The 22,085-nt window shown below is 42.4% G+C and overlaps 1 protein-coding gene across 2 annotated transcripts in view; it reads right to left on the reverse strand.

The window, feature by feature from the left end:
* The window catches only part of LOC115106837 (segment polarity protein dishevelled homolog DVL-2-like), a 34,434-nt gene extending 17,689 nt beyond the window's left edge, over positions 1-16,745 (reverse strand). Inside the window, exons 1-3 of one of the 2 annotated variants that reach the window (XM_029629975.2) lie at positions 16,228-16,745; positions 612-681; positions 167-312 (exon numbers count right to left, since the gene is read on the reverse strand). In XM_029629975.2, the coding sequence (XP_029485835.1) occupies positions 167-312; positions 612-681; positions 16,228-16,388 (377 nt within the window). In that variant the 5' untranslated portion in view covers positions 16,389-16,745. The remainder of the gene's footprint in view (positions 1-166; positions 313-611; positions 682-16,227) is intronic. The other variant, XM_029629974.2, reaches the window with a different exon arrangement.
* Between the last annotated feature and the right edge of the window lie 5,340 nt (positions 16,746-22,085).

Here is a 22,085-nt window from a genome sequence, read left to right on the forward strand (position 1 = left end):
CCCTCTGAAATGTTCTTCTCACAATCCCAATCCACTGTACCATTCCATTCAATCATTAGATCATTCACTGGAGCTTCCACTTTTTTATTGCATTTACTTAACTCCCAGCCGTGTGTGTGTGTGTGTGTGTGTGGGGATCAGGCAATGCTGTAGGGCTTCAACCTACTGGAATGACGGGGGTCTGGAGTCTCCGATGCCCCCTGTCCTCTCCACCGGTAGGGGAGGCAGGGGGGAAGGGGGGGGAGAGGGCTCCGTACAGACCTCCACCGGGGGACGAGGGGGCTCCGCAAGGAGACTGTCTGAGGATACCAGCTAGAGAAGGGGGGGGGGGGGGGGCAACAGAAACAAAGTCGAAAAACGGACCTATTCACACAAGCAAACATCATGCTTGCTCACCTACCACCAAACTAGCATGCTGTCAAAACAAACAGCGGGACCACATCAGTGAAAACAAGATCCAAGTTATTATTCTTGATAAAGAACTAAATTCTGTATTGAGCGTTGTCTGTAATCATTGACACAAGTGAGAAGTATTGAGGTTACTGCTGACCGGGTGGACAAAGTGCCATGCAACACAGTCAGTAGACGAAAGGTGAGAGTCAGCATCTTACCCATGACACAACTCTCCCATTGAAACAAGGTAGTTTGGCAGCATCATCCGAAATCTCTTCCTTCACCACACTACGGACATAACACAGATCGAGAGATGAGTGATACACACACACACACACACACTACAGACATACCACACAGACAGAGAGCGAGAGATCTCAAATATGCCATTGTTCATTTGCCCATGCTTCAGGCAGAGTGGATGTCATACGCTCACTCACTCAGACCTACAACATTATCTCAAAAACAAAAATGGATGATTTGTACATTGCTAAGTCTATAATGCAAACATTTTTGATGAAATATGGAGCCTACTTTCCTTATTATTTCAAATAGGTACTTTTAGTATCATAGTTATTACCTTACACACTTGGTTTGTGAAACCAGACCTAAATGCCACTATCGTACAACAGCATCTCTAGACACACAAACACACTCATTCTCCCTCTTCTGGTGCTTCATTACATATTCCTTTCCCTCCTGTCTGTGGGTGCGTATTATTTGGTCTGTATGGGTTTATCCACCCATCTCTCCTTTGTTGGAATGCCTGGGTGCCTGTCCATGCCTGTCACTGTGTGAGGGAAGGCATTTTTCTGTGTATGGCCTTGTGATTATCGTCCCATGTCCTCCATCACTTGAGCTAAAGATATTATGAATAACCAGACACTGAAGAGGATTTACAGTTTATGATAAGCACATGCATTTATTAATAACAATGTGGGTTAGAGATGTCCTCAATTGTTGCTGATCACCTGTAAAGGAAGGAACATGTATTAGGAGTATGAGTTGGGAGCGCTGGTAATTGGTGCGTCACGAAAGCTTTTGCTGTGCTTCCCGTTGTTATAACTCTTTATGTTTGTGTATTTACTGATCAAAAGTAACAATGTTTAACAATCAAAATGTTAAGGCAAAGCTGTAAAAATGTAAATGATTACCTTGTATTTCCCCATTGATTGAAGGGGGTATCTTTTTTGCACTATTGGTTAGAGCCCGCAAGTAAGCATTTCACTGTAAAGTGAACACCTGTTGTATTCGGCGCACATGACAAAAACTTTGATTTGATCTGTTCGAGTCTAGGTTGAAGATAATCCTTTTTTTGTTTGTTGATGAAACCAAAGATGATCTATTATACTAACAAGATAGTCGAGTGACTGCTCTTACAATGAAAATACATGTCCTCAAAAGATGGAAGGCAGTGGGAGGAAGAGAAATCAGGTGGGACCATTCTAGCCAATGAGAGGGCAGATGTGTGTGTGAACAGGCACAATTCCAATATAACTACTTTTTCAGTCTGAAAATTATTTTCTTCTCCTCCTGAAAAATATTTTGGGGTCTTATTTTTGTGTGAAATATTTTAGAATATCGAACTTATTTCAAGCAATTCTATGTATTTTGTCATGGCTAATGCAGTGTTCCTCTGTTCATAACGCAATCAATGGGCATGTGCTCTGAACCAATGCTGGCCGTTAGACCGCACTCAACAAACTGTATAAAGGCCATAAGCAAACAAATAAATGCTCATCCAGAAGCGCTGCTCCTAGTGGCCGGGGACTTTAATGCAGGCAAACTTAAATCCGTTTTACCTCATTTCAACCAGTATGTCACATGTGCATATAGAGAGAAAAAAACTCTAGATCACCTTTACTCCACACAGAGACGCATAAAAAGCTCTACCTCGCCCTCCATTTGGAAATCTGACCAGAATTCTATCCTCCCGATTCCTGCTTACAAGCAAAAAACACTCAATAAGGAAGTGGTCAGATGACACGGATGCTACAAATGCATTGACGACCTCATTACCACAGTGACCGTACGTACATATCCCAACCAGAAGCCATGGATTAAAAGCAACATTCGCATCATGCTAAAAAACTAGAGCTGTCGCTTTAAAGGAGCAGGACACTAATATGGATGCTTATACAAAATCCCGCTGCCCCTTTCAGCATGACAATGATCCCAAACACACCGCCCGGGCAACGAAGGAGTGGCTTCGTAAGAAGCATTTCAAGGTCCTGGAGTGGCCTAGCCAGTCTCCAGATCTCAACCCCATAGAAAATCTTTGGAGGGAGTTGAAAGTCTGTGTTGCCCAGTCTGTGTTGCCCAGCAACAGCCCCAAAATACCAGCAACAGTGTGTGAAAACCTTGTGAAGACTTACAGAAAACGTTTGACCTCTGTCATTGTTATATACCCTTTGTTGGCAAAGTATTGAGATAAACTTTTGTTATTGACCAAATACTTATTTTTCACCATAATTTGCAAATAAATTCATTAAAGATCCTACAATGTGATTTTCTGGATTTTTTTTCTCATTTTGTCTGTCATAGTTGAAGTGTACCTATGATAAATTACAGGCCTCATCTTTTTAAGTGGGAGAACTTGCACAATTGGTGGCTGACTAAATACTTTTTTTGCCCCACTGTATATAATAGATTAAATTAATTTAGTCTCAAATAAATAATGAAACATGCTCAAATTGGTTGAAATAATGCAAAAACAGTGTTGGAGAATAAAGTAAAAGTGCAATATGTGCCATGTAAAAAAGCTAACGTTTAATAAGTTCCTTGCTCAGAACATGAGAACATATGAAAGCTGGTGGTTCAATATTCCCAGTAAAGAAATATTAGGTTGCAGTTATTATAGGAATTATGACGCGTCAACTATCTCTCTATACCATTTGTATTTCAAATACCTTTGACTATTGGATGTTCTAATAGGCACTTTAGTATTGCCAGCCTAATCTCAGGAGTTGATAGACTGTGATCAAGCATTGCTAAGAGCTGCTGGCAAACGCAGTAAAGTTCGAATTAATGCTTACGAGCCTACTGCTGCCTACCACCGCTCAGTCAGACTGCTCTATCAAATCATAGACTTAATTATGATATAATTATCACAGAAATACGAGCCTTTGTCATTAAAATGGTCTAATCCGGAAACTAATTTCGAAAAACAAAACGTTTATTCTTTCAGTGAAATATGGAACAGTTCCGTATGTTATCAAAACGGGTGGCAACCCTACATTTAAATACTGCTGTTACATTGCACAACCTTCAATGTTATGTCATAATTATGTAAAATTCTGGCAAATAGTTCGCAACGAGCCAGGCGGCCCAAACTGTTGCTGCCTAAATATGGTTCCCAATCAGAGACAACGATAAACACCTGCCTCTGATTGAGAACCACTCCAGACAGCCATAAACTTAGCTAGATACCCCACTAAGCTACAATCCCAATACCAAAAGCCCAAGACAAAACACACCACAATACAAAAACCCCATGCCACACCCTGGCCTGACCCAATACATGAAGATAAACACAAAATATACTTCGACCAGGGCGTGACCTATTCGTGCAACGATTGTGTTTTTTTCGCAAATGCTCCTTTGTTAAATCATCACCCGTTTGGCGAAGTATGCTGTGATTCGATGATAAATTAACAGGCACCCCATTGATTATATGCAACGCAGGACAAGCTAGATAACCTAGTAATATCATCAACTACATGTAGTTAACTAGTGATTATGTGAAGATTGATTGTTTATAAGTTAAGTTTAATGCTAGCTAGCAACTTACCTTGGCTCCTTGCTGCTCTCGCGTAACGGATGGTCAGCCTTCCACGCAGTAGCCTAGTGGAATGCAATATAATCGGTGTCCAAAAACTGTTTACCAATTGTTATGAAAACTTGAAAATCGGTCCTAATTAAAATCGGCCATACCAATTAATTGGTTGACCTCTAATAGAGCTCAATTTTAATGGATTGGTCTGCCTATCCAGGTGAGAGACGCAGATTCAGTCTCAACCTTCAAGTCTTTATTGAAGACTCATCTCTTCAGTAGGTCTTAGGATTGAGTGTAGTCTGGCCCAGTGGTGTGAAGGTGAACGGAAAGGCAATGGAGCGACGAACCGTCCTTGCGGTCTCTGCCTAGCTGGTTCCCCTCTCTCCACTGGGATTCTCTACCTCTAACTCTATTATAGGGGCTGAGTCACTGGCTTACTGGTGCTCTTCCTTGCCGTCCCTAGGAGGGGTGCGTCACTTGAGTGGGTTGAGTCACTGACGTAATCCTTCTGTCTGGGTTGGTGCCCCCCTCGGGTTTGTGCCGTGGGGGAGATCTTCGTGGGCTATACTTGACCTTGTCTCAGGGTAGTAAGTTGATGGTTGAAGATATCCCTTTAGTGGTGTGGGGGCTGTGCTTTGGCAAAGTGGGTGCCTGGTTGTCCCTGCCTGGTTGGCCCTGTCCGGGGGTATCATCGGAAGGGGCCACAGTGTCTCCCGACCCCTCCTGTCTCAGCCTCCAGTATTTATGCTGCAATAGTTTGTGTGTCGGGGGGCTAGGGTCAGTGTGTTATATCTGGAGTATTTCTCCGGTCTTATCCGGTGTGAATTTAAGTACGCTCTCTCTAATTCTCTCCCTCACTCGGAGGACCTGAGCCCTAGGACCATGCCTCAGGGGTACCTGGCCTGATGACTTCTTGCTGTCCCCAGTCCACTTAGTCGTGCTGCTGCTCCAGTTTCAACTGTTCTGCCTGCGGCTATGGAACCCTGACCTGTTCACCGGACATGCTACCTGTCCCAGACCTGCTGTTTTCGACTCTCTCCCTCTACCGCACCTGCGGTCTCTAACGCTGAATGATCGGCTATGAAAAGCCAACTGACATTTACTCATGAGGTGCTGACCTGTTGCATCCTCTACAACAAATTATTATTATTTGACCCTGCTTTTCATCTATGAACATTTCTAACAGTACATGGCCAAGATGTTCAATCTCCACCCGGCACAGCCAGAAGAGGACTGGCCACCCCTCAGAGCCTGGTTCCTCTCTAGATTCCTGCCTTCCTAGGGAGTTTTTCCTAGCCACCGTGCTTCTACATCTGCATTGCTTGGTGTTTTGGGTTTTAGGCTGGTTTCTGTAAAGCACTTTGTGACATCAGCTGATGTAAGAAGGGCTTTATAAATAAATGTGATTGAGTGAGTCCCGCACCTTGAAAGCGGGAGTGCTACCCTTTAGCTCAGTGTGGATGTTGCTTGTAATCCATGGCTTCTGGTTGGGGCATGTATGTACAGTGACTGTGGGGACTACGTCCTCAAATGCACTTATTGATGAAGCCAGTGACTGATGTGGTGTACTCCTCAATGCCATTGGAATAATCCCGGAACGTATTCCAGTCTGTGCTCTCATAACAGTCCTGTAGCTTAGCATCTGCTTCATATGACCACTTTCTTATTGACCGAGTCACTGGTGCTTCCTGCTTTAGTTTGTGCTTGTAAGCAGGAATCAGGAGGATAGAATTAAGGTCAGATTTGCCAAATGGAGGACGGGGAGAGCTTTGTACGCGTCTGTGTGTGTGGAGTAAAGGTGGTCTAGAGATTTTTTCCCCCTCTGTTTGTACATTTAACATGCTGATAGAAATTAGGTAAAACTGATGAGTTTCCCTGCATTAAAGTCCCCGGCCACTAGCAGCACCACCTGGACGAGCGTTTTCCTGTTTGCTTATGGCCGTATACAGCTCATTGAGTAAAAATATGCATAGGCCACCGCCCCCTGGTCTTAACAGAGGCCGCTGTTCTATCCTGACGAAAAAGCTTAAAACCCGCCAGCTGTATGTTACTCATGTCGTCGTTCTGCCGACTCGGTGAATGATAAGATATTACAGTTAATGTCCCGTTGGTAGGATACACGTGCTCGTAGTTCGTCTATTTGATTATCGATTGATTGTAAATGGACTAATAGGATCGATGGTAAAGGTAGATTACCCTCTCGGCGACAGATCCTTACAAGGCACCCGGACCTGTGTCCACGATACCTCTGTCTTTTCCTCCTGTGAATGACTGGGATGAGGGCCTTGTCGGGTGTCTGGAGTAAATCCTTCCCATCCGACTTGTTGAAGAATAATTCCTCCAGTACAGGGTGAGTAATCACTACCCTGATATTAAGAAGCTCTTTTCGGTCATAAGACACGGTGACAGAAACATCTACAAGTTAAATAACGCAAAAAAACATACAAAATAGCACAATTCATTATTGGGTCGTAAAACAGCGGCCATCTCTTTCGACGCCATTATCATAAATTATTTATCATTATTATACAGATCGTTGAGTGCGGTCTTAGGGCCAGCATGGGTTCAGAGCACATGCCATTGATTATGTTATGAACAGAGGAACACAGTATTAGCCATGGCAAAATACATTGAACATTTCCAGCAATTCTTCAAAACAGCAAAATGTTCTTTCAGCTCAATGAAAGTGTTGAATTGCATAAAATAGCAAAATTCTCTACGCCGCCAAGATACTTTTCTAACTAATGGACTGTTAGTTTACACTTCCTCTTACAATGAACTGTGGGAAGGTCACAGTAATGAAATATTCTACCAAATCTATTAAATTTAAAATGCTGATTACTTCTACTAGCCATTATCATTCACATGATGACAGAGAAGGCACCACAGGTTCCAAAGTGGTGTGTCAAAATTCGTACGCATCTTCTGGGGCCTGGAGTTTTTCCTGAAAATCATGACCTGGTCAGGTAAAACTCAGTCCTACTCGTAAGCTTTAACAGGGTCTAATGTAACATTTCCCCCTCACTGGACATGGTGTAGTTTTTAAATGCATTGGGGTCATGCAGAGCCTATAGGTTACCTGCTTCCTCTCTATATTCAGCTATTAATAGGCAATATTGTCATTATATTTGTTATTTGTTAGCATTAAAAGGCTATTTAATATAATTTAACAATGTAAGTCGTTACTCTACTCTTTAGAATTGCATTGTATTCATTTCATTTATTTTTGTTTCTAAAGTATGTCATTGAGATTTTTTAAAAATTACATCTCAAAATACCACGCTGCCCCTTTAAGACAATTGCGTTCGAAATGACATCTACCTGGCTACAGCAGGCTAACCAAGACAAATGCTAATGTGTTTTTGTAGGTTTCTTTTTGCAGACTCAACAGTCACCAGCATATTGATAGAATGTTCACTATTGTAAGTTAACTTTCGTAAAATCATACGAGAGAGGGTCCCGGGCCAAGAAAGTTTCAAAACCCTTGATCTAGAGTGTGTTAGTATTCATATTGTACAGTTACGGGCTATTATCTTCACTTGCAAATAAAACGCCTCACTCTGGTCAAGATCTGCTGTTGTCTCACTTCAAATACAACTGCATGGTCAATTTCACAGGAGTCTAAATGATATTGAGGTAAAGAAAAATACTATGCATAATGTTCTGCAACTTTACTGAATGGCTTTGACAAATTTTTGAAGGGAATTAAGTAGGGCTGGGCGATAACTAATTTATTTGAATTCATGTTTTTGCGCAATATTCCAAAATACTCATGGTTTTATTATTTTTATGAGTATTTACGGCCGCTTGTTCTCGTGTTGTATTTTTAGTCTTTCGCTCTTCTTCTGTGCACCTTCACATTTACACCAGAGATCTATATACTGTATAAAGAAGAGATGCACATCTCCGCCCTAACAAAGGAAGTTGTTGTCCCAAATGCGGGAAGGCAGGTGACAAGATTAGGTCCAAAATAAGCTCATAGAAACACATTGGGCTTATTTTGGACAGATTTTAGCTCGAGTGGAACCTCTCGCTTCGTATTTTCCTCTATGGTTTACACACATCAAGCCCCTCCCCCTGCCTCTCACGCCAACAAAATTGAGAGATTACAATTTCCTCTCTGACAAGCAGTTTCAACTCACTATCTGCATTCAGTCCAACAGGTCATATGGACAAACACATTGAGACATTATTTTACTGTAATAGAGAACTTTTTTAACAAAACCCTTTTTATGTCTCAACTAAAATTGCGTGCAGAGCAGACAACTAAAACGAGAGTATAAATGAATATTGAATCTGGAAAATTAATGCTCAATTTGTTGCGCACGGCATTGGGGTACTGATAGCAGCATTTTAGCCAAAGACTTATACTAGTTGTCCAGTCTTTTATAAATGTGCAATAAGCATAAAAATTATATATGGAAATGGAAACTCGTTCTCTTTGAGAAATAAGCTGGGCCACTTGATTTCAAAATCTGAACAAAGAGGACAGCCTAAGATGCTTTTCAAACAGTTAGAGACAGACAGATTGTTGAGACCTGTGTTAATTTTCTATAGCTTAATGCCTACTACAAGAAGTGAGTCAATATTAGTGAATGTGCATTGTTTTAGTTAAATTTGTAACAAAAATTGGCATTTTCATAGACTTGAAAGCCAAATCAGTGATTAAGGCAAAAAAGAAAAGAACAGCGGGTTTGTCAAATTCGTCACTGGAACCACGTATGATTGGTCATATAAAAACCTTGGGACCAAAATGCATAATGAGTGCTCTCATACCCCCTTGGTGGTCTGAAGCAATGACGCTGTGATGCTGGGTACCTCCAAGTCCTCGCAACTTTTAAAGAAGGAACCACTAATATGGTGGTGAGAAACGGCACTTTTCTTAGGCTGCGTTTACACAGGCAGCCTAATTGTTTGTAAAAGACTTGATTGTTCAAAAAAACAAATAATTGGGGATAAGATCAGAATAGGAACGCCTGTGTAAACGCAGCCTTAGAGACTAGAGAAAGTTGTGTAGTTGTACATGGTAACAGGCAGCTAGCTACAGGACATGGTAGAGCAGACATATTGAAAGCCTACATTCTCTCCATTACGGTCTTCCCACCCATTTGTCGCATAGCCTAATGAATGTCAGCAGTCCATAAGTTAAAAGTACAGTCAGTATAGCTCGCTGTATTATCCAGGAGATAATTAGCCTGTTGTAGATGGGAGGGAATTTAACTTACCAGGGAGGCCAGCACTCAAACTAATGGCATAATAAGATTTGTCTGAGGTAGAAAATAGCTTTTCTATGTTTTTTGTGTGTGTGTGTGTGTGTGTGTGTGTGTGTGTGTGTGTGTGTGTGTGTGTCAGGGTTTCCTTTAGGAAAATGTGGCGCCGGACAAATTTAACGGACCCATATGCATTGGGTACGTAACCCATTAGGGCATCCACTCACGGTGTACAGCATGACAAAAATCACATAGATTATGGTAATTTCTTAACAGAACATGCAATCCTGTAATGAAGAATTTTAAAGCAATTTGCAGAAAACCCTAAACAGCACACTTGATGAGTGGTTCCATATGGGATAAAAATGAAAATCTCTGTTAGAAACATAGTGGGAATCTAAAGATGCAACAAATAGAATGGGTTGCTAATATGACTAGGATTGTGCCTTTGGCTTCTGGACAACGGAAGAAAGTTGATATGAAAACCAATAGAACAGGAGAGAAATTGCAAAATCGGGAACATGCTGACCAAACCAGACTTAAAATAAATGTACACTTACACTACCGTTCAAAAGTTTGGGGTCACTTAGAAACCTATAGTCCAAAAAGAATGATGGTCAAATGCATTTCTGTCAAATGGTATTTGCATCAATGCAAAATTATTTTTTAAAACCATTTCCTACAATTCTTCACTTTCTTCACAGGGGGAATCCATATTTTTTTAATTAAAACAAATTTTCTTCGGTTCTGCCACAAATTATATGAACTCGAGTAAATCCATTTTTTGAATACAAGGCGAGACAAATACGTGTACATTTATCTAGGCCTACACGCCAACAGTGCCTTATGTATCATAACCATTAAAGATAAATTGCTGACTAAAAAGTATTTAGTCAGCCACCAATTGTGCAAGTTCTCCACTTAAAAAGATGAGGCCTGTCATTTTCATCATAGGTACACTTCAACTATGACAGACAAAATAAGAAAAAAAATCCAGAAAAATCACACTGTAGGATTGAATGAATTTGCAAATTATGGTGGAAAATAAGTATTTGGTCACCTACAAACAAGCAAGATTTCTGGCTCTCACAGACCTGTAACTTCTTCTTTAAGAGGCTCCTCTGTCCTCCACTCGTTACCTGTATTAATGGCACCTGTTTGAACTTGTTATCAGTATAAAAAACATCAAGGTCCTGGAGTGGCCTAGGCAGTCTGCAGATCATAACCCCATAGAAAATCTTTGGAGGGAGTTGAAAGTCCGTGTTGCCCAGCAACAGCCCCAAAACGTCACTGCACTAGAGGAGATCTGCATGGAGGAATGGGCCAAAATACCAGCAACAGTGTGTGAAAACCTTGTGAAGACTTACAGAAAACGTTTGACCTCTGTCATTGCCAACAAAGGGTATATAACAAATTATTGAGAAACTTTTGTTATTGACCAAATACTTATTTTCCACCACAATTTGCAAATAAATTCATTAAAAATCCTACAATTTTCTGGATTGTATTTTCTTATTTTGTCTGTCACAGTTGAAGTGTAACTATGATGAAAATTACAGGCTTCTCTCTCATCTTTTTAAGTGGGAGAACTTGCACAATTGGTGGCTGACTAAATACTTTTTTGCCCCACTGTATATATTCAGTCAAATAAACAAACAAGTGCTGATTTATTGAAACCATAAAGTATGTGGATACCTCTTCAAATGAGTGGATTTGGCTATTTCAGCCACACCCGTTGCAGACCGGTGTATAAAATTCGAGCACAGCCATGCAATCTCCATAGACAAACATTGGCAGGAGAATGGTCTTACTGAAGAGCACAGTGACTTTCAACGTGGCACCATCATAGGATTCCCCCTTTCCAACAGCTCGTCAAATTTCTGCCCTGCTAGAGCTGCCCCGGTCAAATGTAAGTGCTGTTATTGTGAAGTGGAAACGTCTAGGGGCTCAGCCGCAACAAGGGCTCAGCCGCGAAATGGTAGGCCACACAAGCTCACAGAATGGGACTGCGAGGGCTGAAGCACGTAAAAATAGTCTGTCCACGGTTGCAACACTCACTACTGAGTTCCAAACAGCCTCTGGAAGCAACGTCAGCACAAGAACTGTTCGTCGGGAGCTTCATGAAATGGGTTTTTATGGCCCAAGCAACCGCACAAAAGCATAAGATCAAAATACGCAATGCCAAGCGTCGGCTGGAGTGGGGTAAAACTCGTTGCCATTGAACTCTGGAGCAGTGGAAACAGGTTCTCTGGAGTGATGATTCACGCTTCACCATCTGGCAGTCTGACAGATCACTCTAGCTTTGGCGGATGCCAAGTGAACACTATCGGCCCGAATGCATAGTGCCACCTGTAAAGTTTGGTGGAGGAATAATGGTCTGGGGCTGTTTCTCATGATTTGGGCTAGGCCCCTTAGTTCCAGAGAAGGGAAATCTTAACACTACGGCATACAATTACATTCTAGACGATTCTGTGCTTCCAACTTTGTGGCAACAGTTTGGGGAAGGCCCTTTCCAGTTTCAGCATGACAATACCCCTTGTGCACAAAGCGAGGTCCATTCAGAAATGGCTTGTCATGATCGGTGTGGAAAAACTCATATGGCCTGCACAGAGCCCTGACGGCAGTCGCCGTTCCAATTCAGTATTACAGTATTTGAAAGTTTTTCATCATCTCTGGCAAAAAAAAAAAAAAAAGTACTTCCTACCTTCGATATGGACTTATTTTTTGTTCGAAGCGCTGTCATAGTGTCGCCAAGAAAATGTATAAAAACTGTCTCAGCAGCATAAATATTTGATGCAACTAGGGTAGAAAATTGGCGTATTTGGTCAATATTACTTAGCAGAGCCGTTTAATCAAGGTACACATATCCTGTGCTTTTAACATATTGCACTTAGGCACAGACACAGTTTGGCTACATTGTAAGCGCAAAGCGGCCACAAGTTGCATATGGGGCTCAGCTAGGACTTACTTTTGTAACGGAATGAAAACATTGAACAATGTGATTTAACTAATTGACGTTGGGAAAATAGACGGCAAAAATAGATAATGGCGTTAAAGGTGCACTATGCAGATGTCACTGACATTTCCTAATTGCTCAAATTCTAATAGTTCACCTACTTTTGTTTGTGACAAAACAAGCAAGTATACTATAGAGAATCATTGTACCATCTAAACCGCTGTGAAATATATTTTCCATAACCAAAAATATTGTATTTTCACCTGGTGTGCAAAACCAAAAGTAAGACACAAAAATGAGAAGTATAGAAATAGTACACAGAGAAATGCGAGTTATAGAGCTGTTCTGTGAATTTGGTTAGGCTTCCCAAAAAAGATACATTTTGCAGCTTTTAAAATGCCTGTAAACAGCTTGGAATTTTTTTCTCACAGATTCAATCACGTTATATTAGACAGTCACATGCCTGTGCTCATCATGGTTCTTACAGGAAAAGTGAAAAAAAAGTGATAAAATGTGCCCCTGGTGCATTCAGCTCAAATGATATGTAACACCCTGAGTGGACATGAAACAATGATACAAATATAACAGGACAACAAAATACATATTTTCTTTTGGTGCAACTAGTGCTTTCTAACTGCACTGAACCGAAAGTGTCACTGTGGATGGAAGGAAAACTTTTTCCAGTGGGCAAAAACCATTCATCTTGAAGCATCTGATATATATATATATACACACACACACACTGCTCAAAAAAATAAAGTGAACACTTAAACAACACAATGTAACTCCAAGTCAATCACACTTCTGTGAAATCAAACTGTCCACTTATGAAGCAACACTGATTGACAATAAATGTCACATGCTGTTGTGCAAATGGAATAGACATCAGGTGGAAATTGTAGGCATTTAGCAAGACACCCCCAATAAAGGAATGGTTCTGCAGGTGGTGACCAGGCCACTTCTCAGTTCCTATGCTTCCTGGCTGATGTTTTGGTCACTTTTGAATGCTGGCGGTGCTTTCACTCTAGTGGTAGCATGAGACGGAGTCTACAACCCACACAAGTGGCTCAGGTAGTGCAGCTCATCCAGGATGACACATCAATGTGAGCTGTGGCACGAAGGTTTGCTGTGTCTGTCAGCGTAGTGTCCAGAGCATGCAGGCGTTACCAGGAGACAGGCCAGTACATCAGGAGACGTGGAGGAGGCCGTAGGAGGGCAACAATCCAGCAGCAGGACCGCTACCTCCGCCTTTGTGCAAGGAGGAGCACTGCCAGAGCCCTGCAAAATGACCTCCAGCAGGCCACAAATGTGCATGTGTCTGCTCAAACGGTCAGAAACAGACTCCATGAGGGTGGTATGAGGGCCCAACATCCACAGGTGGGGGTTGTGCTTACAGCCCAACACCGTGCAGGACGTTTGGCATTTGCCAGAGAACACCAAGATTGGTAAATTCGCCACTGGCGCCCTGTGTTCTTCACAGATGAAAGCAGGTTCATACTGAGCACGTGACAGAGTCTGGAGACGCCGTGGAGAACGTTCTGCTGCCTGCAACATCCTCCAGCATGACCGGTTTGGCGGTGGGTCAGTCATGGTGTGGGGTGACATTTCTTTGGGGGGCCGCACAGCCCTCCATGTGCTCGCCAGAGGTAGCCTGACTGCCATTAGGTACCGAGATGAGATCCTCAGACCCCTTGTGAGACCATATGCTGGTGCGGTTGGCCCTGGGTTCCTCCTAATGCAAGACAATGCTAGACCTCATGTGGCTGGAGTGTGTCAGCAGTTCCTGCAAGAGGAAGGCATTGATGCTATGGACTGGCCCGCCCGTTCCCCAGACCCGAATCCAATTGAGCACATCTGGGACATCATGTCTCGCTCCATCCACCAACGCCACGTTGCACCACAGACTGTCCAGGAGTTGGCGGATGCTTTAGTCCAGGTCTGGGAGGAGATCCCTCAGGAGACCATCCGCCACCTCACCAGGAGCATGACCAGGCGTTGTAGGGAGGTCATACAGACACGTGGAGGCCACACACACTACTGAGCCTCATTTTGACTTGTTTTAAGGACATTACATCAAAGTTGGATCAGCCTGTAGTGTGGTTTTCCACTTTAATTTTGAGTGTGACTCCAAATTCAGAACTCCATGGGTTGATAAATTTGATTTCCATTGATCATTTTTGTGTGATTTCGTTGTCAGCACATTCAACTATGTAAAGAAAAAAGTATTTAATAAGAATATTTCATTCATTCAGATCTAGGATGTGTTATTTTAGTGTTCCCTTTATTTTTTTGAGCAGTATATATATATATATATATATATATATATATGTGTGTGTGTGTGTGTGTAAAAAAAAAAGAAAAAAATGGACTTCATCTACTTCAAAACTAGTGCAAAACATTAATTATCATTGAAAATGAAAAAATGACCCAATTGATCATGATACTTTTCTGATAAAAAAGTGGGGGTGGGGATGCAGCTCCTCCATCGCTCAGGCGCCTGTGTGTGCGTTTTCAATGGTTGAAGTTGCTAAATCATGACGGTCATGCTTTAAATGGCTGGAACTGTGAATGTGTAAATCTAACCTCAGGCAGAGCAGGAAAGGCTCATTTGTTAAAGAGAATAGTCGACAGTCTGTGGCAGAGTGTTTTCTCCTGACTCTACTTAAGGGTCGAGAAGGAATGGGGTTTAGGTGAGGAGGAAGTGCAGCTGCTGTGAAGAGGGGAGAGTTCTGGCACTTAGCCCAAACACAGAGACTGCATTCCCAAATGGCACCATATTCACTATAGTGCACTACTTTTTTTGCACTACCCATAAGGGCACTGGCCAAAAGTAGTGCACTATATAGGGAATAGGGTGTCATTTGTGACGTATTCAAACACAGAGGGATAGAAACACCGAAGACCCCCAGAGATGTATAGGCTACAGAACATCCTCTGTTTAAACAGTGCTGTTGAATAGGGAGTTGTGCATTTGTTTAATTTGCCTCTCACAAGAAAATACATTATTGGGACATTAAAAACACATGTAGAATATCTAAATATAGGCCCATGTTCCATTAGCTGATCATGATATGCCTCCAGTCTAACTATTGGTTATTACTATATAATTAGGCCTACGTATTTAATATATGATTATACTTTCAAGGACAGAAATAAGGATTCAGGGGTGAATGAAGGAGGCTGTTGAATAGCTACATCATGTGTGAATAAAATACTTTCATTTTAGGTTCTCTCTAAAGTGCACCAACACATTGAATCCTAACTTGTTTGGATAGCTGTTACAATCAGTTACTTTGTGTCTCACTAAGAGAGCCATACTTGTTACCTTGTTGCCAAAAGTTTGAAACATTGTTGCAACTCAGTCATAGCCAACTAAACTCCACGATTTAAGATCGAGTTGAGCCCCCACTAGTGTGGGAAGACTGGGGTTCTAAATGCAGGCTGTTCATTGAGTGCTGAAATTCCTCGTTTTTTACAAAAACGTCGTTTTATATGTCATTTCGGTGCTCCAATCCGCCAACACCAGTTGTTCACGTGGAGTTGACGGCTCCTCGGTGGTGCCTTTTCAGAATGCTCATTTACATTCCGGAGGATGATGCTGGCCCTGGCATTATTAGAGACTAAAAAACGACCTTGTGCACCAAGTCAGCAGTTTATCGCAGTAAAAACAACATCTCCAGCAATAGTTCCTGGTCAACTGACATGGGACAGACCTACGTTAGGAAGCAATATCTGAATAGCAGTGTGCCATTTCCTTGTCGAATAATTCAATTCATGCCTCGTGACAGAAATGACTTCTGTCCAACATCAATTAGCCTAGGCCATTTAAGACAACCCGTAGCTGGAGTAGCAAACCAGCTTCAAAGCATCATCACATTAACAACCGTCCTTACCCGAAATCCTGATCCATAGATTTGAAGAAAAATTTATAATTCGGCTTGTTCAAAACTTGTTTGAAATCCAAAAGTGTTATGTCTTCCGAAGGAATAGGGATCTTCACCAGATACGGCGTCTCCTCCTCGTCTATGTGGTAGATTATTTTGGTTTCCGCCATTTCACCAGCCTTTTTCGGTCCCTCAGAACTTTACACACCGAGTAGAACAGTACGAGTGGACGAGGTCTGACCGTAAAGTTACCCTCTCAGCAAACTATTCTACTTCTGAAATCGCGACCATTTAAATGCTTCGCTTGGTTGGTTACTTGCAGCTGTCCTTGCATACATTAATTATTCGGTCGCTTTCCAGTTTGTGTTAGATAGTTTAATTCCCTCAGGTACGCTGAAATTCGTACAGTTTCCTACAACTTTTTAGGTATGAACTGGGTAGGGAAAGAAGGGGCACAAAGCTATCGCTGCACTGCCAGTAGCCAACGCGGCGTGTGACGTTAGAGGCTACATAGGCGTATCTTTACGCCCCTACATCCCCTTCCCTGCTCGGGACATCCAACTGAAATCCCAGCAGATAGCCTAGTCGTATATAGGCCTACTCACGATAGGACTTTCACATGGTACAATAAAATTGTATTGTACCCGATGTAAAAAAAAATATTCCATATTATTAAAGCTTATCCAATGCTCTGATATATAGGATTTGACCCAGCCTGCTTTCACAGATGCATACAATGACAAAACAGAATGCTTTAAGACTGATTGATAGACATAATTGACAGATGCCAAAGACAAATCACATTAACTCTTTGTGTAATAAGAAATATATATACTGCTCAAAAGAAATAAAGGGAACACTTAAACAACACAATGTAACTCCAAGTCAATCACACTTCTGTGAAATCAAACTGTCCACTTAGGAAGCAACACTGATAGACAATACATTTCACATGCTGTTGTGCAAATGGAATAGACAACAGGTGGAAATTATAGGCAATTAGCAAGACACCTCCCAATAAAGGAGTGGTTCTGCAGGTGGTGACCAAAGACCACTTCTCAGTTCCTATGCGTCCTGGCTTCTGGTACGGTCAAACTAAACAGTGCAAAAATGTGGAACGTTTCCTTACATGTCAGAATGTCGAATAATAATAATAAATTTACTCTACCAGTAGTCCATTCCTCCTCACTCATCTCCACTCAACATGCCATCAGTTTCAAACAGAAGACCTGCTTCTGCCATCTTACCGAACCCAACAAACATCTTCTTTAAATTTGCATTGTTGGATTAGGGCTGGACGACTGCATTTGTCCCCCAAAAAAACATGCTATTCTACACATTTTGTCATGAGGCTGAGAAAACGTTGCAGTTTTAAAGTAAATTTCCTGCAATTCTACACATTTGCTATCATATGCTATTTAGGGGCCCCGGAACATGCCCTGCGTACCCATTCGGTAATCCTGCCCTGATAGCAAGCAACTGAAAGGTGCATACACGCCACCTACTGTACTGGATTGTAAGGCCTGTCACGGCCACCCTATTAATCTATTTATCCTATCTAGCCCTGTGTTTCCACCTACTATTCTGGAGTGTGAATTGCTTACACTTTGTGACACAAAATGGAAGGGGAAAAGGACAGGAAAATATAATAAAATTGCCCTACCATCTAACCCTACAACCATTAAAACCTCCATTTATGATGCATTTTATGTACACTGCTCAAAAAAATAAAGGGAACACTTAAACAACACAATGTACAGTGGGGCAAAAAAAGTATTTAGTCATCCACCAATTGTGCAAGTTCTCCCACTTAAAAAGATGAGAGAGGCCTGTAATTTTCATCATAGGTACACTTCAACTATGGCAGACAAAATGAGGGGAAAAAATCCAGAAAATCACATTGTAGGATTGTTTATGAATTTATTTGCAAATTATGGTGGAAAATAAGTATTTGGTCAATAACAAAAGTTTCTCAATACTTTGTTATATACCCTTTGTTGGCAATGACAGAGTTCAAATGTTTTCTGTAAGTCTTCACAAGGTTTTCACACACTGTTGCTAGTATTTTGGCCCATTCCTCCATGCAGATCTCCTCTAGTGCAGTGATGTTTTGGGGCTGTTGCTGGGCAACACGGACTTTCAACTCCCTCCAAAGATTTTCTATGGGGTTGAGATCTGGAGACTGGCTAGGCTACTCCAGGACCTTGAAATGCTTCTTACGAAGCCACTCCTTCGTTGCCCAGGCAGTGTATTTGGGATCATTTTCATGCTGAAAGACCCAGCCACTTTCATCTTCAATGCCCTTGCTGATGGTAGGCTTTGTTACTTTGGTCCCAGCTCTCTGCAGGTCATTCACTAGTTCCCCCCATGTGTTTCTGGGATTTTTGCTCACCGTTCTTGTGATCATTTTGACCCCACGGGGTGAGATCTTGTGTGGAGCCCCAGATCGAGGGAGATTATCAGTGGTCTTGTATGTCTTCCATTTCCTAATAATTGCTCCCACAGTTGATTTCTTCAAACCAAGCTGCTTACCTATTGCAGATTCAGTCTTCCCAGCCTGGTGCAGGTCTACAATTTTGTTTCTGGTGTCCTTTGACAGCTCTTTGGTCTTGGCCATAGTGGAGTTTGGAGTGTGACTGTTTGAGGTTGTGGGCAGGTGTCTTTTATACTAACAACAAGTTCAAACAGGTGCCATTAATACAGGTAACGAGTGGAGGACAGAGAAGCCTCTTAAAGAAGAAGTTACAGGTCTGTGAGAGCCAGAAATCTTGCTTGTTTGTAGGTGGCCAAATACTTATTTTCCACCATAATTTGCAAATAAATTCATAAAAAATCCTACAATGTGATTTTCTGGATTTTTTTTCTCATTTTGTCTGTCATAGTTGAAGTGTACCTATGATGAAAATTACAGGCCCTCTCTCATCTTTTTAAGTAGGAGAACTTGCACAATTGGTGACTGACTAAATACTTTTTTCCCCCCACTGTAACTCCAAGTCAATCACACTTCTGTGAAATCAAACTGTCCACTTAGGAAGCAACACTGATTGACAATAAAACCCACATGCTGTTGTGCAAATGGAATAGACAACAGGTGGAAATTATAGGCAATTAGCAAGACACCCCCAATAAAGGAGTGGTTCTGCAGGTGGTAACCACAGACCACTTCTCAGTTCCTATGCTTACTGGCTGGTGTTTTGGTCACTTTTGAATGCTTGCGGTGCTTTCACTCTAGTGGTAGCATGAGACGGAGTCTACAACCCACACAAGTGGCTCAGGTAGTGCAGCTCATCCAGGATGGCACATCAATGCGAGCTGTGCCACGAAGGTTTGCTGTGTCTGTCAGCGTAGTGTCCAGAATATGGAGGCGCTACCAGGAGACAGGCCAGTACATCAGGAGACGTGGAGGAGGCCGTAGGAGGGCAACAATCCAGCAGCAGGACCGCTACCTCCGCCTTTGTGCAAGGAGGAGCACTGCCAGAGCCCTGCAAAATGACCTCCAGCAGGCCACAAATGTGCATGTGTCTGCTCAAACGGTCAGAAACAGACTCCATGAGGGTGGTATGAGGGCCCAACATCCACAGGTGGGGGTTGTGCTTACAAGCCCAACACCGTGCAGGACGTTTGGCATTTGCCAGAGAACACCAAGATTGGCAAATTCGCCACTGGCACCCTGTGCTCTTCACAGATGAAAGCAGGTTCACACTGAGCACATGTGACAGACGTGACAGAGTCTGGAGACGCTGTGGAGAACGTTCTGCTGCCTGCAACATCCTCCAGCATGACCGGTTTGGCGGTTGGGTCAGTCATGGTGTGGGGTGACATTTCTTTGGGGGGCCGCACAGCCCTCCATGTGCTCGCCAGAGGTAGCCTGACTGCCATTAGGTACCGAGATGAGATCCTCAGACCCTGGGTTCCTCCTAATGCAAGACAATGCTAGACCTCATGTGGCTGGAGTGTGTCAGCAGTTCCTGCAAGAGGAAGGCATTGATGCTATGGACTGGCCCGCCCGTTCTGGGAGGAGATCCCTCAGGAGACCATCCACCACCTCATCAGGAGCATGACCAGGTGTTGTAGGGAGGTCATACAGGCACGTGGAGGCCACACACACTACTGAGCCTCATTTTGACTTGTTTTAAGGACATTACATCAAAGCTTGATCAGTCTGTAGTGTGGTTTTCCACTTTAATTTTCAGTGTGACTCCAAATCCAGACCTCCACGGGTTGATAAATTTGATTTCCATTGATCATTTTTGTGTGATTTTGTTGTCAGCACATTCAACTATGTAAAGAAAAAAGTATTTAATAAGAATATTTCATTCAGATCTAGGATGTGTTATTTTAGTGTTCCCTTTATTTTTTTGAGCAGTGTATAATGATTAAATGATGTATACATTTAAAGTAATGATAGGACTATATCTAACACAATTCTACCCTGTCTCTGTATAATGATGAAGAATGTTTGTCCATAAGAAAGAGGGGCTGTTAGCAGGCAAGAAACTGTGGCAGACAACTTGTGACCACTGTGAAACTGATAACAGGGAAGGAAGTCTCTCCACCTAGGGAGAAAGATTGGGCTTGCAGTAGATTGTGTTACATGTGGCAGGATGTGATAAGCAATGTATGCAATGTAGGAGAAGACTTGAAAACTATATTGTCATTGTCTGAGAGGGACATTTATGATGAAATGGGAGATATATAAACCAATGTACATGATATGATTGGTAGAGCTCTCGTAAATAAACGTTGCTGACTATTGTAGACTGGCCTCTGCCTGTTTAATTTCAACAAGAACCTTACAAATTCTTGGTAACGAGTTGTTTAATTGAAGTTTGGTTTATGAACATTCAGAACATAATTCTCGTAACACCATTCTACATCTGATCGTACACCAGGCCCGCAGCCTGTAGTGTAGACCGTTCAACACACCTTGTAACTACTCAGTAGGAAAATCTTGTACACCTATGTACTTCTCTGCAGCTGCCACCACAACATATATTTTCTGTGGTTTATGTTCCATTTCTGCAGTACAGTTAATAACCATGGCTATGAATGCTAAGAAGCCAACCTTACTGAAACATGTTATTTCCAATCACTATTGGCCTAGGCCTACTCATAGAGAGCCTCTTAGGATCCCTCGCCCTGAACCCATCTTCCTCTACGACTCTCTTCACTGCCTCCTCATACGATACCTTTTGAACTACACTGATCCTGTCAACCTCAACCAGCCTTTCTCTCACCAGACACTTCTGATCTCCAGCACCATCAGTACCACTACAGTTAACACATACAACTTTTTCCACAGATACTACACGTTCCTTTGTCTCATGCCCTAATGCATACTTCTCACATCTAGGAATCTCCCTCCTACACATAGTCATAAGCTTGGCACATAAGACACCATAATGGATTCGGGACAAAAACTCTCACGGGATAACTGACCCATCCTAACTTGACTTTGTTGGGTAAAGACTCTGCGTCAAAACTCCTCAGGACAGACCGTATCTGTTTCACCACGCTCTCCACCGGGTCTGTGTCGCACCAAGCGACATGAGTCACAAACACCAGGAATCCTCCATTTCTGTTGGTCCTCCTCAACACTTAGCGTCACTCCAGTTATCGCTCCTTTCAATGGCGCCCTGCTGCGGAGAGCAAAGAAAGTCACAGTTCTTGTACCAAGGCGCGGAGTGTCAGCTCCTTCTGGATGAAAATCATCATATATCCACTTAGAGTTACTTTCACCGATTCAACAGGCCAACCACTTCTCCAACAATCCTGACACCACATATGGATCAGCCAGAAGGCAAAGATCCATTCTCCCCAAAAATCTTGCTAGCCACTGGGTAAGAATCATCCTTGTAAGCATCGGG

The sequence above is a fragment of the Oncorhynchus nerka genome, linkage group LG23, assembly GCF_034236695.1.
Source record: "Oncorhynchus nerka isolate Pitt River linkage group LG23, Oner_Uvic_2.0, whole genome shotgun sequence".
NCBI lineage: Eukaryota > Metazoa > Chordata > Actinopteri > Salmoniformes > Salmonidae > Oncorhynchus > Oncorhynchus nerka.